Raw genomic sequence first — 18,401 nt, 5'->3', positions numbered from 1 at the left:
ATTGGTCTTTGCAGGATCCTGAGGCTGTCAGAAGCATGAGCGCCTCGAACTCTCATTTCAAACTGAGTATCAGCATAACAGCTCTACCTGAGTGCACCTGTATTTTTGATGCTGTTGATGCTATAAAATCAAGTTACGGAAGCAGAGGGGATAATTATATTTACGTAATTTGTGTATCTCAATAGCAGGGGTTTCTTTCTGTATTCCACATAAGGATTAACTCCCCATTGCCTTCTGTGTGAGGGTCCTGATGAAGACAGAGAACGAAGAGAAACTGGGCCAAGTCTCCCGTGTTTTATCAAATGATTGATCACCTTGTTATATGCTTGGCAATTTCTCGCTCGAAGAAACTAGTTTGGGTGTAACCTACAGGTCTACCAGCATTGCCACAGAGTGGGGTGATTGCTGTGTGGGCAGATGGTTTTGGTCCAATTTAGGGATTGGTAATAAGGAAGTCTTATTAATGGAGACTTTGTTTCTCAGATGTGCCCCATCTTCCCTGGATTTTGGGTATCATGTGAGTAGTAAGGCACTATGGATGTGCAGTCTGCCTGTCTACTCTGAGGATGCCACTTCCTAAAGCAAACTTGGCTTTCGGCACCTGCAGTGCTGGGGTAAATACCTGCACGCATGTACCTTTATTTGCACTAACTCATCATGTAGCTGCTCTCTATTGATATAAAGGAGGCTCTTACTAGAAACTTTTAAAAGTATTTTGGAATTACTAATTCTCTTATTTATCAAAAAATGCAGTCATTTCAAAAAGCTGCACAACCAATCAGGCAAATTTTAAGTCCTTCAACCTATCCTTGCAACTTAAAGTAATTGCTTAGTTACACCTAATGATAAAACTGTGGAAAATAAGAAGTTTATTAATTTTCCTTGAAACATTCCTAGAAAGGTTTTGGACTTTCATTGTTTTGCACTGCATTTTAAATTCAGACAAATCAATTACCTCAGGAAAAAAAAAAAGATATTTTGTGAGTCTGTTGTGTGTGTCAGTTAAGATGTTTGCACGATATAACACTAACCAGGCCCCTTGCTGATCTGTACTTTTCAATTAAGAGGGTTCATTAGGGAGAATAAAGCAGCAGTGGGCAAAATTTGAGTGATACAGAATAAAAAGAGAATGATTACTCATAAGTTTACATAACTCAAGATTTTAGAGAGTTGAGAATAAAGGAGCAAAATTCAATTATTCTTTTAAAAGATACTTTTCAATAAAAGGAGATACTCTTTCACATAAGCATAACTTATCTATGGAACTCATTACTGCAGTATCTTCCTATTGCTTAAGATATGAATGAATTTTAAAAGATGTTGGCAAATTAATAGAGAAAAAGTATGCTATGACTGTTAATCACAAAGATTCAGATACAATTTCTAGTTGAAACAGCCCCTAAGTTACAGATTCCTGGAAACCAGGGGATTATTTTGCAGGCAGAATCACTATATAATTTCCTGACCTTATATTCTTTCCCTGAGCATCTGCTTTTGATCAGAGTTAGAGGCATCTTATTGTGCTAAATCGATATTTAGAGTGATGCACTCCATGCTATATGTGATGAAAATTTGGATGGATTTTTTTCAGCTCACTACTGATTCGTTCAAAACAGTTCCAAGCAGATGAATGTTAGATGTATCTTCAATTTTCATACTCGGGGAGAAACCTGCAGTAAATAGAGTGCTCAGTGCTGTGTTTCCCTAAGTTTTGACTAACTGGCTATTTGTAACCGTATTCTAAGAGCGCAGATTGATCTGACATTTTGTAAGGCTACACTATTGGTACAACGCTTCATTGTTTTATCACTCATGAAATAATAGATTTTTGTGTGAAAATCTGGAGGATGTTATTATTTCGGTTTTGATTTCTACGTTCTGAAATGTTGATTCCTTTTTTTTTAAGGAGGCTTATTTTTTGGTTATCTTCACATAAGCAGTCTGTTGATCTTTAGGTCTTTTTTTGACTTTTTTTTTTTTTTTTTTGGATGCTTACACTGCCTCCTGCTAAACCCTGCATCAGGGCTGATGGTGAGACAAACTGCGTGTGTCTGTGCTTTCCTGTAGAATTTGGCTGCTGCCTGTCTACGTAAGAGACCCCTGAGCTGGGAGCCTTCAAGGCTGCTTGTGGAGTTGGAAGGTTCCCAGTTTGGTCAAGCAGGTGTCCAGCCCCCTCTGCCACCGGAGAGGACCCTTCGGTGGATAGATAGGATACGTAGTGTGACCACCTTTGGTCTTACAGGAGAGCCTCTTGGTAATGCTTTCTGGTGGTTCCTAATTAAAACTAGTTAGCTTGGATGCTTGCTTCTGGTTTCTTGGTTTGTGTGTGGTGAGAGCTGGAGCTAAATGACCCGGAGGGTCACTTTTCTGCCTGCCGTGGCGGGTGCCTGTTTCATATGTATTTACACAGATGCTCCTTCGCTAGCTTGTTTTCACTTTCCCACAAAAACAACTTGCTAAAATACAAGGAAAATAGTAACGTAGGTTTTTGAGATCTTTGTTTTGTTTTGTTGGCCTTTTGGGATGGGGAAAGAGAAAAGGGATAGCTTATTCATATCCTTCCTTTATGGGAAGTACTTGTACCCTTGAAAATTCTTCCTGTTGCCCACTCCTAAGAAACTACATTTGTAGTCTGCAAAATAAATTTTGCTTTTACTGGAAACCTTAGGTTTGGGCAGACTTCATTGTTTCTGAAATTCTTGGAATTGTATAGCTTTGCTTTAAGATCAGAGATAAAAGCTAATTTGGAAATAAAAGATTTCCAGCTTTGTGTAACACCATAAGTTAAGATGCAGAAGCAGCTCTGTTGTCTTTTCAGGATTTTTGAGTGTGTGCTTTCATTCTTTGCTCCAAAATAGATAAATCCTGCTCTAGAAGTAAGTTCTAGCATGGACAGGGTATATAATCTGTATTGTTTGATAATCTCTTAATGGAAATAAATGGAAATGAGATGGCTATACTAATTTATTTGAGCAGACATTTGTCTTTGTTGCTATTGATGTGGAGGTGATGATGATGACCTGGAGCTGTCAGTGAGGATAGGGCAGACTGTTAGCTCATATAATCATGGCTGTGAATTTTATTTTAAAAGCCTGGATCATTTGGGTTTAAGTGAGAAGGGATTATGGAGTTTGCAATTTTATTGGATACCAGTTCCCTTTAAAGTAAAATCCTATTGAACCTGATGTTTTTGGCAATTTCAAATAAAAATATCCAAATGAAGTAACATAAGTCAGCTCCCTATCACTGCTTCCCTGGGTTTCAAGTGGAGTGTTTTTTGCTGTCTTCCCTCATGGGAAACATCTGCAAAACCAAATGGCAAATCATGAATGCTCATTCAATAGCAGGCCTAGTTCCTGGCTTCTTGTACTTGGAAACAATTTTTTTTGTCTTGTTTTTCTTTTTGAATGTAAACTTCTAATTCCAGTTATATATTCTAGTGGATATTGTAGAAGTCCTGCTATTTGGGTTTGCCTGCAGTTATTTTAGAAGATACGCTCCCTTCCCAAATTCAGATAGTGGTAACTGTGATAGTACCTCTGTGGTTGGGGTGTGATTTTATTTTATTTTATTTTATTTTATTTTATTTTATTTTATTTTATTTTATTTTATTAATTAAATGTGTAAGTGGTTGAATTATGTTTAACTTTGTAAAACTATAATTTTGGACTGGTTTAGTGGAAGATGCAACCTGTTTCCTCTGGTTCACGAAGGTTTCTGGTTCCTAACATCCACCAAACAACTTTGAATGCCTCATAGAAACATGTAGCAAAAAATCTCTCCAGCCTTTCATACTAAGCAAATGAAAGCTGAAGAAGATGAAGCATTCATCTACTTATGTGCAAAAGTTGTTTGAACCAGAAAACCTCCTTATTTCTTTAGCTGACACTGTGGTCAGTTTGTGTTTCAGGTCACTTGTCAAATTAGTCACTTGTCCGTATCTGCTAGACACAGGTAACTAGAATGTGTGGGCAGCTCCTATATCCCTTAAACATTACTACATCTTGAGAGGTTTTTATTAGTATGTGTTGCAAAAGTTTTGGTTTTGAGCTCAGAGTGGTTTTATTCCATGAATATGAGGTTGTATAACTATGATAGCTGAATTAAAATGCCTTTTAGTTAGTGTTCACCAGAACTAAACATCCATGATTAGTAAACTCTGCTTTTTGTTTATTAATTATGGGTGAAGTGGTCATAACTTACTCACTTAAAACCTAGTTTGAGAATATGTGAATGGGGCATGATAATGACAAGCGTGGTCAGTTGGACCTGTTCTAAACTACCCTGCCTGGAGCTATGTATGCCTGAAAGAAGAATTAAAAGCAAAAAACCCCAGTGTGGTAACAGTGTACAAAAGAGCAGCCAGTGCGGTTGGGCAGCGTGGGGGAGGAGCTGTAGATATGCTTAAGGGAAGGTATTTAAGGTTTAGCAAATTTTACCCCACCCTGCCTATGGCAAATTTACCCCAGATGAATCAGGACCGAAGTGTTTAAGAACTGTGTGATGCGGCTCCAGTTTTTCACATTAAAAGTATTATTTAGACAGAAGTTAATGTCTTCATGGGTCTGCCACTGGGATGTAGCATGCCAGGAGCCTTCTATTTGGATCTAGGATATGTGTTCTTCAGTCTGATGCAACTGAAGTGGAATAAAATCCAGCAAACTCGGGCTCTAAATGGAGCATCTCTTGAATTCTATTTAAAATGCTTTTATGTTGAGGTTTGGGTGTCTCATGCCACCAGATAAGGTAATCATCTTGTCATTTGATGGTGTACTGCGGGTATGAATAATGCTTTTAAAGATGCACACTTGTTCTGCCATGAATCACTGGGCCGTAACAGCGTTCCGCAGTGTGAAGTGTTTCCTTCTTCCCTCTTCCCCCAAAACGCGTTTAAGAGAGGTATGGATGAGTGATATGTTGTGCTGAAGATGCAGAGGTGAGGCAGGCACTGGGATCGAGAACTGCTGTGTGATACCCATGTTAGCCCCAACTTTGGGACAGTGGCTTCAACAACTGGTTCTGTGCAACATGATGATGGGTGTACTGGGTGAGATCAAAGGTCCATGTTCCCAGGACCCAATTTTTGAGAGTCACTGACAGGGCATGCAGTCAGAGTAGTGTAATATATCAAAGAAACCCTTACTGGGGCCCATAGAGGACAGAATATCTTGGAAAATTCTGGGTTAGAAACAGAAAGCACTGAAGAAAACTGTCCATGACATCAGATCAAGTGAGCAGCATGCCAGTGGAATGCCATTGAGCCTAATTCATAGATAAAAGCTGCCTATAACTACAGTGGGGACAAATATGTACAAAATTAAAGCTACAGAGCAGGTTTGTCATACAAACCTAGTATCTCAGAAGAACTGAGAGTGAATTTTAAATTACTTTATCGAGTGCAAGTAAAAGAGGCATCATCCTAACTCAGCAACGTCAGTATTTCTGTTTTGGGGAGCTTCTCTGATTAAATCACTTCCAGGAATGACACAGAATGAACAAAATCAGGCTTTACTATAGACTTGAGGTTCTCTGAACTTCTGCAGGCAAAATCCTGAACTGGTAAATTAATATTCATCCCTGCATGGAGTGGTAGCAAATTCTTGTATTTTAATTTTTGACCCTTTTATTCAAACTTAAAATAGTTACTGGAAACATAGTTCATGTTTTTATTGATAATGATGTCAGTATTTAGGGACTTCATATTTGGCAAACCGAAACCCTAGTGTTAAGACTTGTGAAGTGCCAAAGTGTAATTGCCAATGAACATGAGTTATATTTATCAACTTTATCTGATCTTCTGAATGTGAAAGTAATGCTGTAACAGAACCTGGAGACAAGGTGAATATTTCTAGTGCCAGGAGGCTAAAAATTCAAATGGTGTATGGAAAGATAAATCTCAAAGCTGATTCTCTTCTGTGAGAAATGACTGACATAGAGATGCGTGCTGGCATTTAGTCTCTACAGTTTTGGGAAAAAAAAAAAAGTTTAAAGGAGGCATTAGGTTTATGCTGCTATTTGTGTACTGAACATTTTACTGGCTTGACTTCAGGGAAGCAATGTGGCTGGTTTTAGTTGCATGCATTGGCTTCTTCGTATTTAAAGTACTAAATTATTGTCCAGGATGAAATTTATTCACCAGAATCACAGCTATGAATAAGGAGAATGAAGCTCCTTTAGTCCAGGAAAAAGCTATATTGATGAATTTGCTTTTCTGTGTGCTATTGCAAGGTTTACTCAGAAGTCAGGCTTAAGCAAGAGAAGTTTTCTTGGCATTAGTGATTCATTTGTATGTATCTCTTTTCTACATTGTTTTTTGTCAGACTAGGTGTCTTGTTGCTTAACTTTATGAAATTAGCCAAATCACCTATGGTCTACAGTCATCTGTAAAAGCATAGTTTGTTGCTAATTGTTAAAATTTCTCCTAAAATTGCCTTCCCCCTTTCTATAGCAGGTATACCATGTCTTTATTGTCATTTGGCCAATACAAAAACATGGCTTTCAGAGCTCTGTATCTTCAGGAGTTGTTCCCAAGTCATTACCTGCTCCTGCCTCAGTATTTTTCTGAGTGTCTTTTCTCAGGACCCTTTGTAACTCAGTTTTGGAGTAACTGAGAATCTGTGAAGCCCACTAAAACGTTCATGTATTTTGGAAAAAAAAAAAAAAAAAAAGAGGGAGCTTTGTGACTAAATTGTTGTGTTTGTAACATGGGTATAAGCGGGCAATAGTTCTGCAGACTCACAGCTGATTTCTTGGAAATCTAAGAAATACCATGTGTCTTCCAGCAATACTTCCCTAGGAAAACACACCAGTGACAAAGAGGGGCATTTGTCTCCCCCCTTATAAACACTTGTTTACCAATTATAGCCTGGAGGTCAGATTAATTGTGATTAACAGATTAAGAGATTAACAGATTAATTGTGACTATGAATAAGTGCCTTCTGAGGCTGAGGATCTGATGACTGCTTTGAATGCTAAATATTTGTTTTATTCTTCATTTAAACACCCCTGTGCTTCTCCCAGGCCATTTAATTTGTGGCTGTGGTCTCCATCCATTGTCAGTCTCTGTGCTGATAACTAGGTACAAGTTAGTTGTACTGATGATCGTGTGACAGTGCAGGACATGGCACTGAAACCCTCAAACGGTTGGCTTCACCAAGAACTTCCTAAGAGCTTTATTTGTATGTGGGTGTTTCAGTCTCCCTTTCAGCTTTCTCGGTGGCAATCTAAGTGCAGTGATTTTTCTGTTAGACTTGTGGTTCTTGCAGAAAATGAGGGCTATTACTGGTGCAATTTCCTTATTCAGTGATACACTACAACACACCAATCTCTCTTTCTTTAGGGGCAATTGCCTTCTGCCTCCTGCCTTTGTGAATTAAGAGACTGTAAAAAAACTGGGTCATTTTATCTACAGATACACCCAAACCATGTAGAGATGTTAAATGTGAAAGGACATTTAATCACAGAGGTCAATACAGATTCAAAGTAATCTCAATTCTCCTACGTACCCAACTTTCACCATAAGCTCTGGCCCTGGCATGTGCCACGTTGCTGTTGGGAAGAGGAACACGCTGTGGTAAGGAAGAAAAGAGGGCAAACTCTAACATCCTGCTTAGCACAGACTTTTGTCCTATTCAAGTTAGCATCAGGCCATTTCTACAGATCAGAAGTGTTCTGTTTAGGCCACTTTGGTAAATTGTTGTTAAAGAATCGTGCAGAGCTTTTAATAGATCTTTCCTCTATAGTCACTGAGTTTTCATAAGTCGTGTGACAGTAATAGTTATTTAGGGAGCAATGCTGGCACATGCACAAGTAATTTGCATATAAACACAAATTTCTTTTATTTAAATATGTGACTTAAGTGCTAGTAAAAGGCACTGGCTGATTTGGCCCCCAGTGGAAATGAGTCTCCAATTTCCTTCCTAGGTTTGTTTTCCCTGGGAGTTGTGAAAAGGGATAATCTATTTCTGTGCACCTCTTGTTATAAAAATATACCTTTTGTTATGAGAGAGATGAACAAGGGCTTGAAGGAGGGAGTGAGGAGGAAGGAGCCTGCAGGGCTGCATTCCCACAGGAGCTCCTCCAGACGGGCACCAGCTCCTGCAACACGTGGGTCCCTGCCTCTCTCCTGATCTTGTGTTGCTCCTCATGTGAGCCCTGATAAACCTCTTATTTTTCTATTTAGAGCTTTCCTTATCTCACTCTTACTCTGCTTGTACCTACATCTCTCCTTCCCCTTGCTGCTCATCAGTTTTCCCTCTTCCTCCTGGAGGTGCCCTGCTCTAGGTACCACCTTTCCCAGGGATCACCCGACGTGATTGGGAACAATGAGACAAATTATAAAACAGATATAGTCACTGGTAAAGAGATATCCCGATTGCTGGCATGATCTCAGCACATGGCACAGTGCCTTCCAAGGGCAGGGTCTGTCCCTCCAGGACCTTTCTTAGAGTCTGGTTTGACATGTACATCATCCTCCGTGGTTCAGGGCTGCAGGAAGCAGATCTTCGTGCATAGGTGTCGCCGGAGAGGTCTGATGCTCGGGAGGTGTCATTGCACTGTGGAGATCATATTTGGTTGTACCAGCTTGGTACAGTCCCGTGAATTTGATTGAAAAGATTGAAGGGGCCTTCTGGCTTGCACAGGTATAATTACAAGCTACAGTATTTTGAAAGAAGATGAAAGAGTGGAAGGAACTTGTGAAATATTTTTGTAAAAATACACCCAAACACATCCTCCTTCATTTCTCCCATACATACTCATTTTTCTTCTGTTTTAGAATAGACAGAAACAAACTGAAAGCAATACTTTTTATAAGATGGAGGCAGGTGCAAGTTTTTTTTCCCAGCAACTTTCACTATCAGATGATATTTTAAGATGCTTGTAGCAGCTGGTCGTTCTGTTACTTCTCATAGTTACTGTCTGCTCATAAATGTTGAGAAAAAAGCTCTCCAGATTGTGCAAAGAGTCTCTAAGGAGTTAGAGCATCCCTGTTTCTCTCTTGTGTGATAAGTGGAGGAAGATGTGTGCTCATTTCATGTGTTTGAAAGATGGAGCTCATCACATTTGAGCCAATTAAAAAATGAAAAGCCAAGCATGGGATCTAACAGCCAAAGCCTAAAAACCCAGGGATCTCAAATAAAAAAAAAAAAAAAGAAAATGAAAAAAAAACCCCAACCAACCCAAACCAAAACACTCCCCCACCCCCCAAGTCTTACTTAAGATGCCTGTATTATCTGCATATAATAAACAAGATTTTCTTAAGCTTTGTATTTACCCTAGATAGTATTTCTGCTTTTTTACAAGGACTGTAGATTTCTTCCCATTTATATCAATAAAGTAAGGCTGGTTTCTTTTGGTCATCTCATTTCCATTCAAGCATTGAAGTGTATAAAATTGTCTTTTATGAAGCACTTGTACTAATTTGGTTGGCAGCAACAGGTCAAATTTTTATTGTATATTTAACTTTAGCATCCCACTATGCTTTGCAAATGATTCTGTAACAACAGAGCAATAGAAGAGCAGGATCTGCATCAACAGACTGGCACTATTTGAAGCCCTACAGGGAAGCTTAAACTCAACTGCAGTGGTAAGATTTGGAAGCTGGCCAAGACATGACCCTGCTTTAGCAGCAAGTCGCCTGTGCAATGAAGATGTTAGCTACACTTCAGCAGTGCGCTCCCACTGATGCTTGTTAGTGCTAAAAATAATTCTAACACTGATTTCCCCAGGGTAATTAGCCTGTGCAGAGTCAGATTGAGATTAGACTTTTTCTGGTGCCTTGTCAAATTTAAGTTCAGGTATTTAGCATATGCTAAGACACAGCTGCAGGAAGAAAAGGCTGTCTCAGTTTCTCAATATTGTGATGTATGTATCTAATTCAGTGTCCCTTGTTAGCTTCTGTGATCATACCTGGAGAAGAATGGCCTCAGGCCCACCTAGCCTTTTCTTTTGGATTTTTTTTTTTTTTTTTCTGCAAAGGAAGCGGAATGCTTGAAGGTGATAATAATCCAAGGGACATCCTGCCCCTGGTAAGATAATCCCTTTTATTTTAAATGTTTTAAATATGATATGTGACTGTAACTGATGTTGGGTTTGAAATGCTCCAGGAGAAACTGGTAACTCTGAACAAAGTGTTGCTTTATTTGGATGATATTCTCTTATATCTGTGGCTGTTGATGTTTATAACAAACCTACTTCATTTCCAGATAAGGTATTGAAATAAGCCATTGCAAAGAAGGAAGTGTAGGTTTCTTTCTAAAGTAATTCCACTCTTAGTAACGATTCATAATTGACTGTTTTCTAGACACAATAATGGGAAAACCAAGAATTTTAGTCTCATCCCCCCCATTCCCTTATCTCCTCGATGTCAGCCTCATTTCTCAGCGCCCTGAATTCAGAAATTACAAATCTAAAGGGGTTATACTCTTATTATTACTTTCTATAGCCAGTTACTATGCTGCATAGCAGAAGTGTAGTTACCTTTGCTTGTAACTGGTACAATGTCTCCTGTGTTAGGTTTTAAACCAGCAAATCTGTGCCAGGCAGGCAGGGATTGAGGTGAATATTTTATGCCAGGACGTCCAGAAACAATAGAGCTTTTAGAGTGAGGGAGTTTCATTAGTTCCTTACAGTTTGAACTTACGTTAAGATGCATGCAAGTGAGGAACACCTTCCTAACAGCTTCTAATGCATGCCAGTATTTTCAGCTACGATGGGTTTAAATGTTGAGTAGCACTTAGTTGTAGCTGAAACCATACTGACTGAATCAGGCCTTACAAGGACAGAGGCATGCAAACTGACCCAAAGTTTTCACCTTAACTGGCTAAGCAAATTGGGTACAGTGACTACTAGATTTATGAAAGTTGTAATAGTGATGGTGGTGTGGTCAGCTGAATTTTTTATGTTCTTGCTGACTTTGAGGATGCTTCTTAAAAGTGTTAGAGAGGAGCGTTTCAGGGTGCATCAGTGAGCATCGTGCACTTCTGCGTGTGCAGGGAATGGTTACTCAGTGGAGAAAGACAATGTATTCCATAATTTCCAATATGTAAATCAATTTGGTTTTGTTTGTCAGTTTAGTTATATTCAACACTTGTACAATGTTTTCAGAGTGTCTTGCAGTATTTCTCACTTGTGGCTTTTCTGGCTTCCTGACAAGACAGTAAGTGAAGTAGAATTGCAGAATGATTTCTCTAGGCTTTCAATGGCATTTGAAATATCTCTTATAGCCACCTGTTAGAACATCTAAAAAAATCATTTAGCTCTAAATATGATAACAGTTTGTGGGTGTATGCAGGGAGTGTTATAGCGAGAGAAACAAAAGCACATTAAAAAGAAATAAGCCCAAGGACCATAATTAGAAGATACTTAAGGGAGGATAAAATGCTAGAAATATTTGTTATATTAGTCAGGTGGTGAGCTGTGACCAACTTTTCTGTCACTAATCCTTTCCTCCTTGCCCCTATTGGCCCTAAAAGAGGAGACAGCAAAAGAAAAGGATATAATAAAAATGACAGGTGCAATCAAAAGTGGTCTCCCTGAAGGAAGAGATTAAACCCTATGGATTTTTCTGAACATTTGAAATTTAGTAGCATATTGAAGAGAAGGCAGAAGAAGATAGGCTAAAAAGATATATTTTTTTTTTTATTACATAAGAACAAGGAGCCATTCAATTAAACTAAAACACAACAAAGTGAAAATTGATAACAGGAAATGTTTCTCCTTGAATGATTATTGTTTGCAGATTTTTGTTACAATGTGCCATTGATGCAGGTGAAGAATAAAGAATTTGGCAAAGTACACTTTTCCCTGTGGTTGCTTAGGGAATATCTGGCGATGTGGTTGGCACCAAACTTCTGAGGCTGTGGAAGGAAGAGGGAAACCTCTGGCCTGTGGAGGATAAGGAGTATGTAAACAACGTGGTGGTATCAAGAACACACTTTTTGAAAGCAAGGGAGGATTTCTCTGTCTTTAAAATTATGTGTTTCTATTGATGTTCCTCAGCATGGAAAAGAAAAGCAGAGAAAAGTTAATGTAGGAAGAACGAACAGTTGTGTATGTGAATATGTGCTGGTGAGGCTGGGGGGCACCCCAGGAAAGCCTGGCACGCCTGGCTCCAGCACCGTGCTGGGGAGGGAGGGTGGTCCCATCCCTGATCTTCCAGTGACCTCTCTGGGAAGCAGATTTCTGGTCATGGTGGTGATGTGTTTTTTTTCTACTTGAACTGGGGAAGTGAAAAAAGTGCCAGAAAATGGCTGATATCAGAGTGTATTTGCCCTTCAGAGGCTGCGTTTACCCTTTTCTCAGACTAGAAGAGATTGTGTATTTGTTTTTATTTGTGTATTATAGCCATCATTTGGATTAATTTGTTTGTAAATACAGTAATTTTAAAAGAAAAGCTATAGCTGCAGCAGGAGTGTGGGTGTAAAGGTTCAGAGGCAGAGTAGTATGGCCATACTCCTTAGCAATCCAGGAATGGGTTTGTTTCTTCTGTGACCTCAGTTCAGGCAATCTGGTGCTCCCTATGTAGCAAATATCACCATCGACTTGCCCCCCAGCATGGGAGCTGGAATAGGAGCTGCTAGATGGCAGGCAGCTGGAGCCATCCCTGCTGTCTTGACCAAACCCCAGAAACTTTCCCCCATTTTTTCACCTTTTTTTTTTTCCCCCTTTCACTGTGATTCTGCCTGGCTTGAGGAAGACTTTGCTCATTCTGACATAAATTCAAGTGGGTTTCAGATACAGTATGGTCCCTGGACCATCCTTGCTGAATGGGCATTTCTATTCAACAACTGAAGGAATGTAACTGGAAAAAACACTCAATTTGGGGAAAGTAACTGGAAAAACCTACAGGAACAAGTCTGCTGCTAGGAAACAAAATCTCAAAGCAAACAAAATCAAAACAGCAGCAGTGGGTCATCAAAATGAGAGGGGTGGAGAATAACAGGAAGGGAATAGGAAGCAGTAAGAGCCTTGGGAAGTGGATGTTGAGCTGCGTTCTGCCTTTATTTACAATGTCTTTACTCCAGCAGGTTTCTGTGCGTGTTAGGCGAGCAAAGCAGAGAGCACTGGCAATAGATGAGTTGTTTAAATGAGTCCCATCAGTGCATTTCATAATCTTTTGTGAAAATGTGTTTAGCCTAATCGTGTCTGTTATTGGAATGTAATGTAACACTACCAAGGAGGCCCGCGGCTGCCTTGTTAAGATTTTATTTAAAGAGGGAAGAGCCTAAATGAAAGCTATCAGCTGAGGAGAGCAAATTCAGCCACACCTCTGAGCTTGCACAGGGCATCAGGTGCTGCTCCAACATGGGCATCCCTGCATCTCCAGTCCAATGTGTTAGGGTTGGCATTTATTTATTTTCTCCTCCCCCTGTAAATCTGATCATCTTGCACTTCGCTCTGAATTCAGTGAGAAAACACCCTGCCATGCCTTTTTGTGCCTCAAATCTCTCACTGTGAGGCTTGTATATTGGTTTGCTTTTCAGTGCTGCTGTGAGGGAAAAAATAATTTCTGTTTGCCCATGTGTACTTTGATACTGGGGCTAACTTCTGGAGATGGAGATGAAAATACTGTGTTAAGCTGATATGTCTATACTAACACACCTTCCTATTTGGGCAAAGTTTGTTACTGCTTGTAAATGCATGTAATGCCATTAAAGCTTATTTTTTGCATGGAATATAATGATGCTGATATTAATAATTTATATACCAATATAAATGGGGGGAGGATCTTGCAGCTTTAGTTATGTAGTAGTACAGCTAGAGCATTTTTTGTAGATGCGTGAACACTTTGCAAATAGGGTGGGCTTAGTCATAAAATTATTTAAATAAGCTAATAAGTAACTGGCTATACAGCTTCATTCAAATTAATGAACGTAAGAGTGGATTTCCTTGAAAGCAGACAATGATTTCTCTATCTGGAATCATCCAACGGTTGTATTTCTATTGCCTGTTCTGGCGTTTTTGCTAGTGATCAGGAAAACAGTGGGATAAGTAATTTTTGGTCAACTTATGCAATTGTTAGAATGTGAATATGCTGTGAGTTTTGGAAGCATCAGTCATGTAGTTAACGGGTATATGTTTCTAAGGCCATAGGTATATACTGTAACCTCTCTGTGCATGTCTTCAGGACTGTAAAGTAGTAAATCTGCTGGTTTCATCAGCTTTTTTCTCAATGAGTTTTGATGATGATTTGACTCTGCTTCACAGAATAAGGATGGTTGCTCAGCTGTTAACCACGAAAGACGCTGTCCGTGAGGATATTCCTGTGCACAGATGTGTCCATTCGACTGCTCCCTTATGATGCAGATACAGTAGGTGATTTTGTTTTGGCTCTTTTCTTCTTGTCCCTTCCTACTGTATAAATGCTTAGTATGAATCAACTCAAAGACAAGAGTCCAGCAGAAAATTTTCAAAATCTGTAAGTGATCTATCCATCTCTCTATTTTTATCCTTATTTTCTCTCAATTGCCTTAATTTTGAGGAAAATTAATTCTGCAATGGCAACTTTCACTGGCAGTGGGTTAACATAACAGAGATTTTGGGCATCTTGGCTGGGATTTCCCATGTTCAATGTGTCCTCTTCAGCCTCAGCCACTTAGTTTGTGGAGCTGTCTTTCGTATTGTGCTTGTCCATTAACATGTCATGTAAGAATCCATGTAGCCTAGGAAATAGTCAAAAATCCCTACATAAGCTGTAGAAATATCATCAGAATTTATGGTGCCAGCTTTGCCAGCATTTTTCATGTGCTAGCATTATCACATTTTAACGCCCTTCAGTAAGTTTCATAGAGAAACAGTTTCAAATTGGATAAATCTCAAATTTGCACAAATCAGGACTTGGCAGAGAAGAAATAGAATGTCTCCTCTTAGCAATCATAAAGTAGTGGGCAGACATTGCATTTTAGTGTAGGTTTAAATACTTGTTCCTGCTGGTTTCCTCCTAAATAATCAAGCCTACCCACCAGATTGTATTTGGAAGCACTTACTAATGCGGCATGCTTTGTTTTAACTGTTCAGAAAAATGACTGAAAGTTTCAAGATGAGACAACATGAATCATAATCTTCAGCGGCTGTTCAGTTTCGTGATTGATTTGCCTTCTTCCTATGTTTCTTTCAGTCACCCTGGGAATCGCTGAAGCCGTTTTGTGCAGGAGGCGTTGCTGAGATTCCCCTTGCAGCAATGGACTTGGATAAACCATCCGTCTGGGGATCCCTGAAGCAGAAAACTAGACCGTTCCTGCAGAACCTAAGCGTGAAGAAGACAAAGAAGAGGTCTAGCAAAATGGTGGAGAGGAAGGTCCATTCCTTGGACCGGCGCCTCAGTGTGTCGGTGCCTGACATGCTGGACGTGGAGACGCTTACGGAAGAAGAAATGACTTATTCAAGTACTCAGGTGTTGTCAAACTGCTCCCCCCAAAGCTTCTCCAGGTCTGTGGTGTCTCTGAAAAGCAGAAGCGCTTCCGTGAGGCCAGGGGGAGAGGACCGCTCATGGGTGTCGCAACCGGCAACGCGCACGGAGGTGACAGTCACCCACCTGGACGCGCAAGTCGCGGGCATCCCCGTGTCCGAGGGGAGGAGGGAATCCAGCGCCGACCTCTTTGAGCTGCTGCAGAGCGCCCGCCTGAGTGCCGCTCTGACGGACGAGGGGGCAGAGGTAGGTGCCTCGGGCATCAGCCAGGCTCAGTGGCCGCCTCGGGCTTGTTGTGCTTCTCCTTAATTGTCTAGGTTATAAAGGGATGGAGGAGGGGGGGCTTTATTCAAGGAATGAATGGGGCGGATAAAAATAAGCATAAACCATACATGATATACAAATTACTGGAGACTAATTCAAATATCCTTTCTGTCAGCCTGGAGATGCAAAATAATCCTGCTCCATTTTTTTTTTTTTTTTTTTTTTATTCTGACAAGGTTATGATACTTCAGATTTTTCAGATTGGTTGGAATAGCTTGCTTAAGTCAAAAGTTGCAGCCCTCTGAGCGCTGAAATGTGCTGCTGGTGCATGTCATAGCTACCCTTTCTAGTTAATACAGCTTACCAGGATTGCTATATAGCAGAATCAATTTACCATCTGCCCACTCAAGACCCAGCTGAAGGCAAGAGGTGAAAGATGACGGGTGAGTGAGGTGAACTCTGCCTGTACTTGGAATTAACCAAAACAAGCACGTGTGGGGAACACTGAACATGTAGCACCGTGCTCAGGGCTGTCCTTTGGGCTTGCATTGTGATTATTTAGAGGAGGTGCAAAACCAAAGTGTTTTCACCGTATTCCCCCTCTTTTCCTCCTTCTTCCCTTACCCCCGCCTCTGTGGTCAGTATTTCTGTGGGTAGATATAATGTAGGAAGATCAGAGACCAATGTGCTTCAAATCTGGCATGGAACAGTAATTCCTGCCTGGCCCGAGCAAAGTGGAGTTGCACGATGGCTTTATACTATAGACAGCAGGTGAAGACTGTGGCTGCATTAAACATTTTAGGCAAAATTTGGGTTACTTTGGTTTTGTGGGAGTGTGTCTCCTCCTGTCGAGCTTTCATTGGAAAGGATAGATTTTGAACTTTGTTTTGAGGCCTTTTTTTTCCATTACCTAGTTGTTGCAGTTATTGCAGCTGCTTTGCTTAGTCATCCAAGATGCAAAAATGGGAAACAGACGTTTTGGTTTAAAGTCCTCCTTTGGGAGTGGTGATTTCACAGGTTAATTAACATTTTTTAACTGCATGTTCAAAATTATGGTTAGTGCTGCTATGGGGAAAGTGGTCTTTTCTAATATAGAACTGCTTGTTCTGCACTTCAAAGGTCTGTGTATTCTTAGCAAATCAGTGTTAGCTCCTAGTCTGTTGTGATGTAAAGTGTGTCATACTGGTAGTTACTGACCATCACTTCCAGTTTAGTGTTGATGAACTGTTAACAAGTTGGCTTCAACTTACTGGAGTGAACCATTATTCAGAGGTCTGCATAAGAAAAAATAGCTGAAATACTATATCACTTTGTTTCGGTGCTTAAACTTTACTTAAAAATTGTAGTAACTCAGTATATGCTAGATCGGACATTATGAACATGTCATTATTTTAGGAGTTTTCCCAGGTTGTTTTAATGATAGCAGCAGTTCTTTCCTGCTGCTGTAGACCAGAAACTCTAACCTAAAATTTACCACAGCAGCACCAAAGTTAATCTTAAATCCTGCTTTGACTTCGGGCAAACTAAGTGCTTTAGGGGGGGAGAAGGTACCTGTATTATGATAGAATAGCTTAACTTCAAGTCAAGTTTCCTCCAGAAGTGCAGTCTGAGTCGGGCTTATTCTCTGGAGCATTTATATCTTTCCCAAAGTGTGTATTTGTGTACGTGCTTGTGTGTGTAAATCATTTAGTATTTACTTTTATGGAAAATCATCTCACTATGTGAATGTGCTACCTTCCTTCCTGTAATCTGTCTCTAATTACAGCTTTTAAATGCAGAAAGATTTTTTTCTAAAGAATACATAAGAGACAGTGTAGCAAAGGAAAGTAGAAGTAGATAAGAAATATTGAACAAATTTAATTATGTTTAAGTTGAATTTGGTGAAAAACCTCTATCTGGCTTTTCTTGCACTTCACTGAACAGCTACAAAGTTCGTACCCAGTGTGTCTCAAATGGGAACAGTTTATTGCAGGGGTTGTTGGTCTCCTAATACTGGGTGGGATTGTTGTGAGGAGCATGACAGTAGTTTTCATTGCTCTTTTGAGAGCATCATTTGCTGCTCAATGTGGTAAATCAGAAGGAAGGCAGATCCTTGGAACAAAACAAACTGAAAAAAAAAAAAAAAAGAAAAATGTAGGTTGAGCTTTTTTTCCCCAAAAATTGCTTGTGACATGCCACCTACTCATTTCCTGGTTATCTTCGGTCACCCAGTGTTATGAGATACTTTCCGAGCCTCGTTCCTGAGCTCAGTGTGGGCTTGTGGTTTTTACACCCATCTAAACTCTCAGTACAGAGCTGTCAGTGCTTGGAGCTCACCATCTTCGGTAAAGGCTCTTGCCACGGGTACCGTATTTCCATTTGCTAAGAGATTCACTTTATCTGTTCTCTGCTGCAGCCCGGCTAGGCAAATTGGAAGAGTGAAGAAGCAACTGAAGTTGCATTGAACCCCTCCTCGATTGATTCAGGTTGCAAAGGGCACCGTTAATGCTCCTTTTCCCAGTTGGGTTTTGTCCGTGGTCACACGTCATTGCGCCACTTCTTCGTCTTCTTACTAACACCGTGCAGTGAGTCACTGGCAGCCAACCCAAAGCCTCGTCCTGCTGCCGATGTACTCGGTGCCCTTGTGTTTTGAATCATTCTGCAGAAAACGAGAGAGAGAAGCTGTAAATCTTGTCAGGAGGAACACTTTATTGATTTATATCTATATATATCTATACACACACTCTTG

The 18,401-nt window shown here is 40.1% G+C and overlaps 1 protein-coding gene across 4 annotated transcripts in view; it reads left to right on the top strand.

The window, feature by feature from the left end:
• MCTP2 (multiple C2 and transmembrane domain containing 2) overlaps positions 1-18,401 on the top strand; it is a 136,283-nt gene that overhangs the window by 14,504 nt on the left and 103,378 nt on the right. For 2 of the 4 annotated variants that reach the window (XM_042804137.1, XM_042804138.1), the window contains 2 exons: positions 14,209-14,312; positions 15,119-15,655. In XM_042804137.1, coding sequence (XP_042660071.1) covers positions 15,182-15,655 — 474 coding nt within the window. In that variant the 5' untranslated portion in view covers positions 14,209-14,312; positions 15,119-15,181. Of the gene's footprint in view, positions 1-2,118; positions 2,255-9,810; positions 10,029-14,208; positions 14,313-15,118; positions 15,656-18,401 lie in introns of those variants that run through there. The other 2 variants (XM_042804139.1, XM_042804140.1) reach the window with 2 other exon arrangements.

This window comes from Tyto alba, unplaced genomic scaffold (assembly GCF_018691265.1).
Source record: "Tyto alba isolate M040663 unplaced genomic scaffold, T.alba_DEE_v4.0 Super-Scaffold_41, whole genome shotgun sequence".
In the NCBI taxonomy this organism is placed as follows: Eukaryota; Metazoa; Chordata; class Aves; order Strigiformes; family Tytonidae; genus Tyto; species Tyto alba.
This window is presented reverse-complemented; position numbering and strand designations above follow the sequence as displayed.